This window comes from Sturnus vulgaris, chromosome Z (assembly GCF_052056855.1).
Source record: "Sturnus vulgaris isolate bStuVul1 chromosome Z, bStuVul1.hap1, whole genome shotgun sequence".
NCBI lineage: Eukaryota > Metazoa > Chordata > Aves > Passeriformes > Sturnidae > Sturnus > Sturnus vulgaris.
This window is the reverse complement of record NC_142283.1, coordinates 32,013,805-32,031,438: the sequence shown is the minus strand read 5'-3', so window position 1 is coordinate 32,031,438 and position 17,634 is coordinate 32,013,805. Positions and strand designations below refer to the sequence as shown.

The window sequence follows — 17,634 nt, the reverse complement described above, 5'->3', positions numbered from 1 at the left end:
AACGAGTAAACATTTGCAATAAGTACATTGCTAGAGTAAATCAGGGAAAGCAAATCTGATCATAGCAGTTTTAAAATTTTAGCCTTCTCAAGAGAGTAAGCCTGAATCTAATGTCAGTGACTATTTATAATATTTGGATGTAAATTTGAAATGCCGGACTCAGTTGCTTTGATGTAAATTTAAACTATAGGAGAAGGTTTCTTACATAAAATTAAAACAATATATGCTGCAACTTGAATCTGAAACTCAGAGCTCTTTCTTCCCTATTCAAGATACCTTAGCATTTTTCCTTGTGCTTCTAATGATATTTCTTGCAGAGGCACACAGATAACTTGTCCTATAAGACCTGAGATTAGTTTCAAATATCTGGTTCCAAAGCACCACTGTTTACATTTCCTTAGCACCTTCAAAGCCACTCATAGTGTTCAGACTGAAGTGAAAGTCTGGTTCATCACTGTGGTAACAATTCTCTAGAACTTTGAAAAACATGGACTTCTAGAGACTGTGTCTTGACACCTATCATTCTGAAACAGGAGAATTAAAATTCCAGGTATATTGCTAGCTAAGCATTTGCAGATTAGTGTTTCTACTGAAAAAAAGCTATTCACTGGTGCAACCATTAAAAGGCAAGGCTGCTTGAATCATTACTTGCTATACACTAGCCCAGTACCAGTTAAGTGGACCAAAAAATGCCAATTTGACATCTGACCGCTGAGAATTTTACTGTACTAGAAGCTGTAGATGGGCAGGCACTTAAGTACTTATACCATGGCAAATACCAGTGGTACTATACAATCAAGGAAATTTTTCATGAGCTGAGCTTTTCCCTCTTTGTATCTCAAATGGATTTCAAAAAAAGTCCCAGGGATTGTATTTTCTTCATCTCTATTTGTAGTATAAGCTCATGCAGGTGCTCCACAGGAAGGTCACAGAAATACAGGTTTGGAAGATATTTTCTTTTGCAACCCAAGCTGCAAGCAAATTGCTTTCTTTTAATTAATACTTATACAGTGTTACACACCACTGTCATATGAGCAACTCATCATCTCCCCCAAGTGGATCACTACATAATATCACTGATAGAATGTTCTAGGCCCATTTTAATTTTTATTATTTAATCTATATTCTGATCTAATATGAAACTTGTATTGAGGAAACTGCTATATGTCAAACCCAAATAATCAAAAAATGAAAATGAACTTACCACTAAAGGGAAAGTGCTTCATCTGCAGCTTTTTCCCACAGCAAGCTTTACCTATATTCATTCCATATTTGATAGAAATTAAAAGGTAGCAAGGGAAAGAGCAAGGTTAATTCTACATCTGAAATTTTACTTTATAAAATTCCTTAGGTTTTGCTGTGATCAAAAATAAGAAGAGGCATAATTCTCCTGAAACACAGGAGGCTACTTCAGAATATGAAAAAGAACTTCTTACTGTCAAGGTAACTGAGTGCTGGCACAGTTTTTGTCACAGAGGCTACGGAGTCTCCAATCCTGAAGATATTCGAAAGCTGTCTGGATATGGCTCTGGGCGGCCCTGCTTGAGCAGAGACACTGGATCAGATGGTCTCCAGTGGTCCCATCCATCCTCAACCAGTCTCTTATCCTTTGATTCTATGAATGCCCCTCCCAGTTTCTTCAGCTTATAATAATATATATAATTGATTCGAGAAGGATATGTCACTGATAATAAAAAGTGACATAGTTTTAATTATATCACATTAACACATCACTCCTCTGTTAGTATGTCTTTCTCTAAGAGCTACCAAAACAATTTTGTCACCCTACCCTTCTGATATTCCTTTCTTTACATCTGCCACTATTCTTTGGCTTGGAAAGTGTTAGCAAGAGTTGCTGTAATATATTATCTCCACTATTCTTCAGAATATTTTTCTGGATGTTCTCACAGGAAATCAATATGTGTAACTTTTTCATTGCATGAGACATGAGACCGGGAAGGCAGAAGAAGAATACAGGTAGGATAGTAATTGAGACATGAGATAGACATTAGCTGTGTAGAACGCCTCTGTAATTAGCAGGCATATGGACAAAACTTTCAGGTGTAAGGATTAAACAGGTTACATCAGGCTTTATCCTCCAAGTAATGATATTACAGTAATTAAGAAACTTCTAAAGAGATCTTACATATACAGGCAAACATGTTCTTCGTGTAGGTTTAAAATTATGTTTAACTGTAAGAATTATTGTCATGTGACAATGACACAGGAAGATATTAGCTTGTAATTTAGTGAAACTTTTGAAATTTTAATCGTGTAAAATGATAGCAAAGAAGAAGCAAAATGTTGGAGTAGATGTTAGCTATTTTAAAAACAAACAAAAATTAATAGGTGGTATACAGAAACTATAAGAGTGTTGCAGCCAAAGCCTGTGGAAGTGCTTGGAAAAAAAAAAAAAAGAATTCTTCAGTTTTAGACTAGATTGTTGTATGTATGTTCTGTTAAAAAATTGAATGCCCTAAAACTGAAGCACCTCTCACACACTTACAAGTGGACCTTAAAGGCATAAGCTGAAAGCGGGCCTTAAAGACTGTGGAAAATCTTGTGCTACTTCGCTCTATGTAATTCATTTTTTTCCAAAGTGGCAATCTAGTGCTTTTTCTGTGGTTTCGTATTCATATATAATTTGCTCTTGAAGAGAGGACTTGCAATAGAAAATAGCAAATTGGAGCAGCAAAACTCATATGTGCTTTGCTCAGCTCTAAATGATCATGTGAGGTAGCAAAAACTTAAAAGATTGAATACTACTGAAAAAAAGGAAAGGAATATAGTCGTGATTTTTGTGTATGACTAGTGGAAATGAATTATTATGTAAATTAAACCTTGCTTCCCTAGCCTATAAAAGGCAAGCAAATTACATTTGCTTCTTTAAGTTACTAAAAATCCTTTTCATCTGTCAGACAAGGAATTCCCAGTTCAATTTTAGAGGCTTTTTCTTAAAAGCTTTTTGTTTCACTGCAGTTAGGAAATGTGAGTGATCAGGTGAAAGTTTTCCTTTTGCTTTTTCTTGAGGCAAAGACACTATTATCTCAGTGGGTTCAACAGGATACAGAGAGAGTCAAGTGAAGGTTTAGTGGGTTTATATCTCAAGTGAAAGTAGCCTTCTTCATCTAGTACTGAGCATTACCATCAGTTTTGCAAGAATATTAGATATAACAGATTGAGAGTAAGAAAGAATAAATCTATGCCAGTGTTTAGACTTGGGTATCTGGTTTAATGATGTATCTCAAGGAAATGGATATCTCTACATGACATTACAGATATGGCAGGAGATGGAAAATTTACAAAAGCTTTATATTCCTTACAGCAAGTCCAGGAGTCTCTCAATTGTTCTTATTTATTCAGTTATTAGTTAGACAATGATCAATCCATTCACTAAGAGAAAATATCAAAATTTACTATTTGCATTCACACTGCAGTGTTTTGTGGTGACTGGTTCATTTTCTTGAAACCCCACCCTTACAGTTTCCAAATTCTGTTCATCAGAGCACGAAGCTTTCTTCAGTGTAGTAAGGTATGTTTGCTCAATTAAAATATGTAATTCCAGAAACAGCCAAAAATGAGCAAATTTTTGGACAACTGCAGCACTGCTTTGAAGTAAAACACGTGGATTTCTGGGGATAACAGTAATTCAGTGGTGTACTAGACAACACTCATACCATACAGATATATTGTAGAAAGAGACTACAGTACATTATTTTTTTAAAACACTGTTTTTCATCCAAGAACTGCTGATTAAAAAAAGAAAAAAGACAACCTAATCTAGTATCACAGAATTTAAACCACTGTTTTGCAAACTTTTTTTTAAAATAACACTGTTCTGGCATGAAATGGCAAAACTTAATTTTCTTTTCAGATTTTTTTAAGGTTAAAAAGAGAGTCAGCACATCATTTGCCAAAAATATTATCCTATAGTCTGTATTCACAATCAAATGAAGATAAAGATCAAATTCATAGTTTTGGGGAATTTTTTTTCTTTTCCACTTATAATGTCAGGCCGTCTGTGAGATACAGAAAATGAAATATTTTCATGAGCTCATTACTTTGATAAAGGATAGTTTTCATAGCATTCAGAATTTTTTAAATGTCAGAATGACATGGTTGCTAGGGTCAGAAAAGAAACAATGACACTTCTGTGTGGAACAGATTGACCCTTCAGGTTAAATCTCTTTGTGTACTTTGTACACCACAAAATAAAGCTGGACTTAAAATTATGTGGGTGATGCTGAAAACCATTACAAATTTTGTAATTAACTTACTTTTCTTAACAAGATAAAACTGAAAGACCTTGAATTTATTTTCTGAGCAGAGAAAAAGGAGAAATGGGCCAGGCTTTTCTACAGGTGAAACAATAGTTCTTGCATCAACAGAATAGCACAGGGATTTCTGAATGAGGTTTAAACTACTTTGTTTATTAAACAATGTCGTGGTTATTTTAAAACTGCGACAGATATAATTAGAATAATCCTGCTACAAAAGACAGTTCTTCACTAATTTTACTATATGCATATACATACATAGAAATATGTGAGTAAGCTTCAGTACCACCTGTATTGCATCAAACACAGAGGAAAAATGTACAACTAGAAATAATCAAGTAAGACGCTGAGAAATTTATGTGCCATCAGTATTAATCGTATTTTTTAAAATTCTGTATCTATAAAATATTTGTGTATGACAAGTAGATATGAAATATTATGTAAAAGCTTAAAAAATAGTTTTTTTTCTGGAATCAATATGCAATCATAACAGCTTTATCATGAAAATATATATTAATATATTCCTAACTTCATTTGGTATTCAAAGTTATTTTCTTACCTCCGTATTAGGAAACTTCTTTCCATCATCTAAAAGAAAATACACCTGCAGAACAACAGACTACTTTTCACTGTGAAAATCAAATTAATCTTCCATTCTTTAATTTAAAATCAGTAACAACAATTCAGCAGACAGCAGAGCTGTGCCATGATAAACAAACGTTGTTGCACAGACTGTCTTACAATAGTGAAAACTTAAATGCTAGTGTGGAAGCAGTTTTGATAAGAGATGCATCTTAATGCAAGTAGAAGCTTGCACTGTTCTCTCACGGTGTGCATGGTCTTTCTTGGAAAGAAATATAGTTTTATGTATTTTTTCAAGAATTTCTATCACAGTGGAATTGATCTCCTCAAAATATGAACCCCTCAAGATTTGAGTCAAACTTAGAAATTTTTCTTTTTATCATTGTTAATCAGTAGCAGTAGCTGGACAATTATGATTAAGCAATTGCAGTGTGAATGCTGTATACTTGGATAACATTTTTTTCAAGGACAAGGGAAGACTCTCAAAATGAATGGGCTGTGTGGATGAGAGCCACCAGGAATGAAGTCAGGACTGAGAAATAACTGGGGAGAGGTAATTCCATCAGTGGGAGATCATGACCACCAAACTCAGTGACCACCTACTCCAGACAGACCTCAGAGTCAGAGGGAGAGAACTACGCCTGAGCACTAATTAGCATGAAAAGTGAGAGATATAATGAGCAAATAGGGGATTGAGTACTAATTGATGAAAAAGCTGGGAGAACTGTGACCAATGAACGTTGATGTCTTTGTTAAAATGTATAAACAGTGTAAAGCTTAGATGATCAGAGAGTCAGGCTTTTGTGTGCTACCGCCCAGCTGCCTCCTTTATGCACTCTGGGATAAAACACAGAAATATCTTACCTGGGTATGTGGGTGGCTACTGCACCAGGTAATAGGCCCATGCTCAGTACAACAATGGGGCTCCTTTGTATTATGATGTTCACAAAGGAATGTGATTGATCCAAACTTTGAAACAAGGTATGTTCTAGGTAACAAAAATAGTCTGAAATATTTCCATGAATGCCACTCATACAGTTTGCCTCCAAGAAAACCCAGAAGCTCAACTGTAACTTTGGAGAAAACACTTCTCTATTCCATTGCAATTCTTCATGGAATATTTTTAGTTTATTTCCTTTTTCCCCACCCAAGTCCTATGGAAGATGGTCATAAAAGCCTCCTTTGTCTAATGCTCATTTTGTGGAGATAGAAAGGTTTTGTGCATAGAAAATGCATATTGAAAAGGCTTTTCTTTAGAGAACACATAATATAATGAGTTATTTACAATAGACTCCAATGGTCTGGAAGGAGTATGACACGGGTATTCAAACTGAAATGTTTCATTCAGTTATAGACAGAGACGTAAAGAGCAGAAGCATAACAGATTCCAGGAAGAGACATAAAATTTCAAATTTTGAAGAGGAAATACATATTTTTCACTCCTTTTCACTCTTTCTGTTTTACAAGCTATTGTGGTTTGACACTGGCCCAACACCAGGCAGAAATTGTTCATTCACCCTCTCCTGCCACAGCTGGGCACAGGAGAAAAAAAAATTTTAAAAGGCTTTATGAGTTGAGATAAGGACTAGGAGAAAACATTCCGGTGGAAAAACAGGCTCACTTAGAGGTACTTAAAATCAGTTTATTACTAACAAAATCAGAGGAGGATAATGAGAAGTAAACTAAGCCCTTAAAACCAACTTTTCTTCTGCCAACCCCTCCTTCCATTCCCCCAACAGGAAAGGGAGTGGAGGGAGACAGTGCATGGGTCTTTGGTCAGTTCATCACCTGAGGTCTCCCGCTGCTCAGGGAGAGGAGTCCTTCCACTGCTACACCATGGGGCACAGTTGGCCATGAACTTCTCCACTGTGGCTCTAATCTCCGGAGCAGCAGTCCTCCCAAAACTGCTGTGGTGTGGGTCACTCTTCCACGGGGTGCAGTCCCCCAAAGACAGGTTGCTCCAGCATGAAAGCAGGGCCCTCTCTCCACTGGGTCTCCCACTGGGTCACAGCCTCCTCCAGGCATCCACCTGCTCCAGCATGGGGCACCTTCCCACGGGCTATGGGTGGATCTCTGCATCCCACATGGATCCCCATGTGCCGTGGGTGGATCTCTGTATCTTCCATGGATCCCCCTGGGCTGCAGGGACACAGCTGCTTCACCATGGTCTGTCTGTACTATGGGCTGCAGGGGAATCTCGGCTCCAGTGCCTGGAGCCCCTCCTGCCCTCCTTCTCCACCGACCTTGGTGCCTCCGTGTTGTTTTCCTCACATGTTCTCACCTTCTCCTCTTCTCTGACTAGAAAAAATAGCTCTGTGTGTTCCACTTCGTTTTGATTTTCTCCTTAAATATGTTATCACAGAGGTATTACCAACCTCTCTCATTGGCCCAGTTTTGGCGAGCAGCGTGTCCATCTTCTGAGCCATCAGCCATTGGCTGTGCCATGTCGGAGAAGGGAGACGCGGACACCATATGGTCATCAGCAAAGTCTCGTTTATTGATACGCAGAGTGGCGATTAAATACAATGCTTAATTAGGTCATGCATAGTGCAAAATCTTAGCTCCTCATTGGTCTAGATGTGCTGCTTAGCTAAGCACTTCGGCATTCATGTTTTTCTCAATTCTACGTGCCTTCCTTATCTCAAGGACACTGTATCCTTGAGACTGAGGCCCACTTTGCTAGCCTCACCAAGTTGATCTGACTATGGCCTTTTTCTTCCAGCCATTCCTGCACCAGGCTCTCTACACTTCCCCCGTTTTCTTTTTGAGCTAGAAGAGTGGCATGCCAAGCTTTGCTAACAGTCTTTTGAATAAAATTTTGTAAGCAAGTTATCAAGCAAGGTAGCAATAAAGCTAAGCACAAGAATATACCTAACACCATAATAGCATACTTAATAACGGTTCGAATCCATCCCCCAAGACCTAGGCTTTTTCTTTTAGGTTGTGTAATTTCTGCTGCATGTCTTGTATCTTTTTGTGGATGGACTCAGAGTGGTCAGATAAATTCATGCAGCACATTCCCTCGAACTCTCCTGGCTTCCATACTGGCAACCCTACTAGGCAGGTTCTAAAAGGATTTTGTACTCCCCCTAGACTTAAGCAGATTGATTCTTGCTTTGTTATGTTAGCGAATGTTACCCATACGTTCTCCCGAGGCGCATGCTGCATTGGAAAAGATTTTGTGCGAGCAAAGTTAGCAAGCATAAGCAGTGTAATGATCATCATTTTGATTTCTTTGGCGGCCTATTCTTTTTACGCCCTGTATTGCTCCTTGTTATCTGCAGTTGTTTCACCTTTTCTATACTCTGATTTAATACTTCCTCTGGGTCTGTACCGGGCTTAACTGGTCCTACCCGAGGCCAAGGCAGGTGTGGGACTTTATGTCTGCATCTTGCAGCGATAATGTGCGAATTTGCATAGATGTGCTGCCTCTTAATCCAGTTGGTAAGTTCCCACCGGGCCCAAGCTAACAGGAGCTGTTCTGGTGTCTCGTATAGGTTTCGTACCTGGGCATATGGCACTCCTGCTTCCTTTTCTAGGGCCAGACCCCAATTTGAATCTCTTAGGTCGTCACTTTGACACCTCCAGCACCACAAACTAAACACTGTTCTCTGTTCCACCCACGAGCAGTTCCCACAGCCCCCGCACTTTAGGGCTACCCAGGCTTCACACCATGACCCCCCACACGCACAACAAGGACGGCTGCTGAGAGGCTGTTCTTCCTGGTGGGCGTGGCTCTCAATCCAATCAGCCCAATTCGGTGGTGGCTGCCTTAGCGCCTCACGGGCAGCGCTGTTATAGCGTCCCAACTTCTGTAAATAGGGCCGTAAGGTCACCGTCAACCTCTGCTGGATCCGCTCTTGGTCGACTGGAGCCAGCCGCCTCCTCAGGAATCTTTCCACCAGTTCGGTCATCTAGAATGGGCTTCACCCACCTAGCAGGGACCCAAAGTGTTCCTGTGGGGGTAGAAACACAAACATAGCCTCTCCCCCAATATACTACTTCCGCTGGGCCATTCCATATTCCTGTCTTTGGATCCCGGTACTTTACCCATGCCTTCATGCGCTCTCCTCTGTTACCTTCCCTTTTCCTTCTATGCCTGATTGCAGGCGGCTCAGATTCATCCCCAAACACACACAAGTAATTCATTACATAAAGAGCTTTAGCTAGTCTTTCTTGCGGATCGCCTATGGATTTGTGTTTGAGTAGATATAGCTTGAATGTACCATTGGCCCTTTCTACTATGGCCTGTCCCGTGGGTGAGTGTGGTACTCCTGTAATATGTCTGATTCCCCAGAGTCTCATAAACTGACTTACTTTCCCACTGACATATGCAGGTCCGTTGTCGGTCTTTACCTCCCTAGGCATTCCCATAACTGCAAAGCAACTTGTCAGGTGTCTAATTACATGGATTGCCTTTTCCCCTGTCTGTGCTGTGGCCCAGATATACTTACTATAAGTGTCTATGGTAACGTGCACATACTTGAGTCTACCAAACTCTGCCACATGTGTGATGTCCATTTGCCAAATTTCATTACTCTCCAGACCCCGAGGATTTACCCCACACCCAAGGCCTACCCCACTATTGTGATGACTGCAGGTGGGGCAGGCTCTCACTATTGCCTTAGCCTCTTGCATGCCTATTTTGAACTCACGCACCAATCCTTTAGCATTTTGGTGAAATCGTGTGTGTGACTCCCTTGCTTCAATCCCCCTGTCATCAGCTACATTCATAACCAGTCTATCCGCCCTGGCGTTGCCTTCTCCCAAGCCTACGTCCCACTTATGACTCCTGACGTGTATTATACAATAAGGCTTGAACCTTGCTCCTACTGCTCGCTTTAGCTGCAGCAAGAGTTCATAGAGTCTCTTGTTCTGCACCTCTTTCACAGAGGCGTCCTCAATTCTCTGTGCTACTCCTGCTACATAAAATGAGTCAGTGACCACATTCAAAGGCCCTTGCAGTTCACTTAGTGCCCACACAACGGCAAGCAATTCCAATGTTTGTAAGCTGTCCTCTGGGGCTGCATCTATTGTTTTATTCCTCCACCGAGGGCCTTCTTTCCAGGTGATCGCTGCTCTTCTCGTCTTTTTCCCGGCATCCGTGAAGGCTGTGGTGGCGCCCGCTATCGGCTGCTCCGATCGTAGTGGCTTCGCTATCCAGTCCCAATTTCCTAGCCACTGAAGGTGACGTGGCATCAGCGGTCCGGTGTGGATGGCTGCTCCGACTTCCAGCAAGGCCGTTTGTAGATCTCCTGAATTGAGGAGGTACCAATCTAAGTCCTTTTTCATGGGCAGATAAATTGTTGTTGGGCTCATTCCGGTGATTTCCATGATCCTTACGTGACCCTTCCGAATCAGGGTAGCTACCTGTTCAATTTTTGTGCTGATTGTCCTTTTTGCTTGTAAAGGTGGGGTTATCCATTCTAGTACCCGTGTCTCCCGCGTTTTCTTTTGTAGCTGTGTGAGTGCACCGAGTAGGTGGTTGGCAGTACTCCAGATGGTAAGATCGATGGGCGAGGAGATATCTCGGCGGGAGACAAACCCCTCATCGATGCAGCGTATAATACCCTTGAGGGCTTCATGTTGTTGCGGGGTCACGGTTATGGGTGCGGTTGGGTCAGTTCCTTTAAGTAGTGGCCTGAGGGAGTCTAGCAAGGAGTTGGGTATCCCAACAATCGGCTTGAGCCATTGCAGATCTCCTAGCAGTCGCTGTGCCTCATTTAGAGTGGTGATCTTTGTTGCAAGCTGGAGCTTCTGCGGCCGTACGATCTGGCCTGTGATAGACCACCCCAAGTACCTCCATGGTGTGGATCGCTGTATTTTTTCTTGAGCTATTATGAGGGATGCCTTTGCTAGGGCGCTTTGAATCTCCTGCATCTGAGTGTCTGTAAATGCTGATTCTTGAGCAAAGAGGATATCATCCATATAATGATAAATAATTGTGTTGGGCCACTGTATCCTCAATGGTTGTAATGCGGCATCAACATACAGTTGGCACAGGGTAGGCGAGTTCTTCATTCCTTGTGGAAGAACAGTCCATTCATACCGTTTATCAGGTTCTCCTCTGTTTATTGCTGGTAGGGTGAACGCAAATCTTTTAGTATCTTGAGGGTGTAAGGCTATAGTGAAGAAGCAGTCCTTTAGATCAATGATCAGAAGAGGCCAGTGCTGTGGGAGCATTGCTGGGTTGGGGAGGCCTGGCTGTAATGCCCCCATCGCCTCCATCTGATCATTTACTGCTCTTAAATCGTGCAGAAGACGATATTTTCCTGACTTCTTTTTGATCACAAAAATTGGCGTGTTCCATGGGCTTGTCGAGAGTTTCAAATGTCCTTGTTGGAATTGTTCCTTTACGAGTTGATGTGCTTGTATTAGACTTTCCCTTTTTAGAGGCCATTGCTTAACCATTACCGGTTCATTGGTAGTCCAGGTGATTGGGATTGGGAAAGTCCAAGCAATGGCAATTACTCCAAAGGGTGCTCGTTGGATAAAACGACCCCTATCTGAGCCAAAATGTCCCTTCCAATCAAACAATGTACTGATGGTGGTAACGCAACTACGGACAACACAGTCACTAAATCTTGCCCATCTATAGTGACCCTTACTGGAGGTGTTTTTCTAGCGAGGGTGAATCCTCCGACGCCTGTGACGGTATCCGTAGTTTGCACTGATGGCCAGTTGTGGGGCCATTTTTCTGGTGAGACAATGCTGGTATCTGCCCCAGTGTCTAGGAGTCCCATCATTTCTATTGTCTCTCCTGCATAGGTTAGTTTCACCTTCTTTTTGGGTCTGGTATGGAGATCCATTGTGAGCATAGCAATACCTGATGATCCGAATCCTTGGTCTCCACGTGGGGTTTGTCTTTGTGGTTGAACACCCCGGCTCAACTGTGGAAGTGGAATAAATTGAGCAACACGCTGGCCCTTTTCAATCGTAATAGGAGGGAAAGGAGTATATACCATTATTTGTATTTCCCCGGTGTAGTCTGCATCAATGACGCCTGGAAGCACAAACAGCCCTACAATGGAGCTCGACGAGCGTCCCACTATTAGTCCTCCATGAGCTTGTCCTTTGATATTTATCGGGCCATAAACTCCAGTTGGGACTTTGACGGGGCGAGCTGTCATCAAAGATGTTTTTACTGCGGCTGCCAGGTCGAGTCCCAGGCTCCCTGTTGTGGCTGGTTGTAGACAGGAGATGGCGCTGATGTCACGGCGGCTACTTGTGTCCGGGCGCGGCTGCCGGGCGCGCTCCGCTGGGAGTTTCCCGACTTGCGGCGACAAGCTGACGTGTTATGCGTGTTGCTCTGGCAGTTTTGGCACCATACTCCTGGGGCACGGCACTCACGTCGGAAGTGGCCTCCTCCTCCGCATCTGTAGCAGCGCGCCGAGGGAGGTCGGTGATCACCCGACGTGGCTGGGGCCGCTGTAGAAGCACGGAGCGGAGCAAGAGCGGCTAGCACCTGCGACTGTGTGGACTCGGCTTGCTTTTGTAGCCCCAAGCCTATTTCTTTTAGTGCACTAACTAGGAAGGCCTGCGCCCCTGACGGCTGCAGTGCCATCCTCTCCAACGCCTCCTCTATTGTCCAATTGGCCCCCAAAGTTGATAATACCCTTTTTGTTGTCTCATTGCTATTCTGCAACGCACATTGCTTTAGCAGCGCCCCTCTCATATACTCTGGGACTCCTGCCTTTTCAATAGCAGCAGCAGCCTTATCTACAAAGTCCCCAAAGGATTCATTTCTTCCCTGTTTTATCCCCATATACATGGGTATGCCTGAGCTATCCTTGACCTGATCGATGGCACTTCTTACTAGACGCATGGCTTCCCTAACTTTGTTGGGTCCCGAAATCATTTGAGCCTCTGTCCTGCGGTATTGACCCAATCCCATTAGTTCGTCTATGGTAATTCCAGCTAACGGATCTCCCGGGCTCCTCTGTACTGCAACTGACTCCTGAACAAGAGCCTGCCAGTGGGCGTTAAATAGCAACTGCTGATGTTGCGTGAAAATCAGCTTCACTATACTTCTCATATCATTTGGCAACAGCAGGTATGTATTGAACAAGAAATCTAGCATCTGCTTAGCTGGCTCACTCCGGAAACCAAACTGACTCACTGTCTGTCTCAGCTGGGCTAGCAGCTTCCAGTCGGGGGGCGAATATTCTCCCACTTGCACAACTTGTCCCTGCTGGTCTACTCCCTGGGTGTACGTTACAGGAAAAGCCCAGGCTTTCGCTGCGTCAACAGCGCCCTCGTCCCCAGTCTCCAAGCCGTGTCTGGCCAACATACTCCACGCCTCCCTTCGCCGTTTAGCCATCTCCTCCCACAGGTCGCTTTCCGCCCCAGGGACAGGGTCTGGCTCCGCGGCAGGCTTAGGGGCATTAAGCTCAGACCGGCAAGGGGATTTTTCGCCGCTGGGCCGAGGTCCTTCGCCCTTGTAAGGCGGGGGTACTCCGCCTTCTACAATTGTCTCCGCCGCCGCGGCGGAATCCTCCTCAAGCTCTTCTAAGGGAGGTGCAGAGGGCCAAGCGCAGCTAGCCATGTCTGTCATTCCTGCCGTCTCCCCAGAGATAGGTATTTCAACTCTGGTTGTGCTTGGCGCTCGGGGCTCGTTATCGCCATACTGAGCGTTCCTCTTATATGCCTCTACTGCCTCCCTTGCCGCCCTTCTCTCAGCTTGCTGCTTTAGTAGTGCGTTATGAACTACCCGCCAGATTTTCCCCAGCTTTTTTGCTGTTTTATCATCCTCTAATACCGCCTCCCACAGTGCATCCCCTAACTTACGCCACTCATTCAAATCATGCACGGTGTGAGGGTTAGACAATAAACCTTTAGCATAACCCCAGGCTAACAACCCCGGTATGTCCTTCCTGGGATTAATTTCTTTCAGCCCTAACTTATCTATATGTACTATAAATAAATCATATGCTGCTTGCCTGTCCATTTTTCGTTGTCAGCGCTGTTGCAACTCTCCGGCTTCGGCAGCACGTATGGCCCAGGACCACCTTTGTGGCTCCTGGGGGTGTCTTCCCTACGTCGTTTGACACCGACCCGGTTGCAGCAGGCCCCAACTCTACTTCACCGACCGTGGCGCGTTCTCCCCCGTTTTCTTTTCAGCGACGGAGGGACGTCGAGGTCACCATTTGTCGGAGAAGGGAGACGCGGACACCATATGGTCATCAGCAAAGTCTCGTTTATTGATACGCAGAGTGGCGATTAAATACAATGCTTAATTAGGTCATGCATAGTGCAAAATCTTAGCTCCTCATTGGTCTAGATGTGCTGCTTAGCTAAGCACTTCGGCATTCATGTTTTTCTCAATTCTACGTGCCTTCCTTATCTCAAGGACACTGTATCCTTGAGACTGAGGCCCACTTTGCTAGCCTCACCAAGTTGATCTGACTATGGCCTTTTTCTTCCAGCCATTCCTGCACCAGGCTCTCTACAGTGCCAGACATGGTGGAAGCTTCCACCAACTTCTCACAGAAGCCACCTCTGTCTCCCCCCTCTCCCCTCCACTACCAAAACCCAGGCTGTCCAAAACAACACGCAAGCTTTACTACACTTTGTTTTGGATTTAGTGGTGCAGTGCAGCCCTCAAATTTGTCATTTTTTTGGCTCCCTGTATAAGGGAGTTCTGTTTTTATGACATCCTGTTTGTCAACAGCCCATACTTATAACACACTGAAAATGACAAAATACCAATAATGCATTGTGTAGTATGTCCACTTAGTTATCAGCTAAAATCATACCTAATATTAGCCAAATTTCTGCTTAAATAATCACCCAGGCCTATACACCTTGTCCCTGTCGAATTAAACACATATGAATCTCGAAATTCTACCAGTTAAAGCAAGATTTAATTTCCACCAGGTCTGGAATTCTGGTTTTGTTTTTTTATTGGTTGGTTGGTTGGTTGGTTGGTTGGTTGGAGAGGAGGAGGGGGAAAGTGTTTCTACAAAAATAATAGTTGTTTAGTAAAAACATTTAAAGAGAAACTTGCTATTTTTTGCATTTTTATTTCAACAACCAACACTAAATGTAAAAAATCTTTCTATTAAGATTCCATATGCATGCTGAAGAAAAGCTTTTCATTGGCTACCTACTTGCTCAAATTTCCTTACATTTTACAATTCAGTGTTATTTTGCAGGATTATTTGAAGAAACAACCTACAGTAGGAAACAGCTAAGGAGATTTCTAGGTCAGTAGAAGACAAATTCAGTCATTTATTCAGCTCTTAATATGTGACAATAGCAATCATTTTTTACACTGTCATGGAAATAAATCACAAAGCATGCTTCTTTAAGAAGTTGCTATGTGTAATGTGGTATCTGCTATTCCAAGCATGATTTTAATTGACTATTGAAGTTAATATATTTGATACATAAAGCACACATAAAATGACTGTGTCTGCACTCCCAGTGATGTCCATGGGCTGCAGCAGCACCTCATTCCCTCTATTTTCAGTAGATGAACAGATATTTTTTATTATTTTCACTTTTTTTAATATATACTCATTCAGAAACTGTTTTAATTGACATAATATCAGTAATTTTCAAGCTCATCTTCTGTGATATTCTACATATCCTTTCTTTCCTAATCTGTCAGGAGTTTTTATTGTATCATTCTGGGACGTACTGAGAAGATATGTTCTCTTGCTGATTTTATTTTTAATCTGTAAATCCTACCTCCAGATAAAGTTCTTTCATGACTTAAGAAATTGAACAGTTCTATTTTGTGAAATAAAGATCAATCAGGTGTTGTGAGGGCAAAAGTAAAGGACTATACAATGGATTGTTGACATATTGCAGTGCTGATAAATTTGAAATTGTCTAGTAGGAAATTTCAAGAACTGAGTAAGTGGATTTTTTGCAGAACACTGTGGCAGAAGGACAGAAGTTGTCAACATTATTGCCATATCAATTCCTTCCATCCCTAGAATGGTCTTTAGCACTTCATTAACTCCTATTGGATACTGAACAGGTCTAGTGATTAGAAAAGAGAGTGTCAAAGGAAAACTAGATTTCAAGTAAATGTTTCAAAGTTTCAAGCAAAAGCTTCATATTGAGGTACTTAATTGCTTGCTATTACAACCTAGGTGAAAATATGATAAGTTTGTATTCCTTTCATTAAAAACAATACAAAAACATTAGATATAGTTAGAATGTTATGGTACAACTAGAAGATTATATTAGAACAAGGCACAAAACAAAGAGGATAGGCTACAAGCACCAGAAGGCAAAAAAGAATGTTACAATTAGGCACAGACCTAATATTTAAATAAATAACTGAGAGAATCAAGAAAATAACAAGATATGACTAGAAAACTAGAAAACATGAGCTACCAAGGAAGACTTACCTACGAATTATGTTGGTTTTGAAATTTTGTAACATCATGCTGATCAATCTAGTCTGAAAGTGTTATGTTTCATTTTGGTAAATGAGTGTTTTAAAACTTTCTAATGCTCTTTAGCAGCTCAGGGAGATTTATTCCTGATGATTCTTGGTTTAAGAACAAATGTGGACTTTAAAAATATAAACCTTGTTTATTCACAAAAATATTTGATAGAACTGGTTTTTGAAAATTTATTTCACTCTCATCTGCTTAACATTTAAATATTTCCATTTCTTGGGTAAGATAGAATAGAGTAGAAATGGTTTGTGGCAGAAATTCAGCTGCTAACAAAATTATTTTTTTGTCTTCAACTGGTTTTCTGAGGGAAAATTAATCTCATGCTGTATGCTTAGGTGTACCACAAAACATGGAGTAAGAAGCAATCACAGTACCAAAGCTCGCTTTCAAGTTCTTAGTGCCTCAGAAGCACCCATTTTGGCTCACTTGCTTTACAGTTCTTGACAATTAACGTCTCAATGGATGCCAGAGGGCCTCCAGTACCTTTTGCCTTCCAGCTTGTGAAAATAGTCGAGTCTTCAGCCACATACACATACTCTCTCCCTTGTAATTTTCTCTGACAGGCAATATGGTTGGCCAGCTAAATCCTAAGAACGCCATGGGTGACTTGTCCAAAGATAAGATAACTGGTTTCCCATTACAATTAGATTTATTGCCAATGCAGTATCTAAACACTGCCAATGTAGTATATAATACAAGCATGATACCAACCATACCGTACCGTACGTACCATCCCATCCCATCCCATACCATCCCATCCCATACCATACCATACCATACCATACCATACCATACCATACCATACCATACCATACCATACCATACCATACCATACCATACCATACCATACCATACCATACCATACCATACCATACCATACCATACCATACCATACCATACCATACCATTGATATGAGGCAGGTTCCTCTAGATATGTACCGGTTTACAGTCTTTGGCCTTGCAGAATGCACAATTGCAAAACAATAAAGGACTTATGGAGCTACTTTAGGATTTTATCTCTCTATGTGACCAGATTTTAGCTGGGCCCTCCGACTAGACGCTGCTTACATTTTGTGCAGTTGGCCCAGTCTCCAGCAGCATTTTATATCCTTTTGCAGGCTGATGTAACATAATCAATCCTAATCATCATGGCTCCCACATCTGTGGAATGAGAGCATTCAGGCAGTTCTTCTTGCAATTCCCATCTTGTGTTCTTATCTTAGGGCAAATTATGCTGCCCATCAGTGGAACTTGAAGGGTGGAGGGTGTACATTGGCGGGGAGAATGCATGCAAAGACCTGCTACACTTGCACTATCAAATTTGTAGCCTATAGTCCCTTTCAAGACCTTTGATAGAC

The 17,634-nt window shown here is 41.9% G+C and overlaps 1 protein-coding gene across 1 annotated transcript; it reads right to left on the bottom strand.

Annotated features, from left to right (window-relative positions):
* Window positions 1-1,478: 1,478 nt before the first annotated feature.
* LOC148219776 (endogenous retrovirus group K member 5 Gag polyprotein-like) lies at window positions 1,479-16,876 on the bottom strand. Its single transcript, XM_088157006.1, has 3 exons — window positions 16,760-16,876; window positions 12,270-13,062; window positions 1,479-1,684 (listed from the first exon to the last, which is right to left on the bottom strand). Exons 1-3 carry the CDS (start codon window positions 16,874-16,876, stop codon window positions 1,479-1,481), a joined length of 1,116 nt encoding a protein of 371 aa, XP_088013132.1.
* Between the last annotated feature and the right edge of the window lie 758 nt (window positions 16,877-17,634).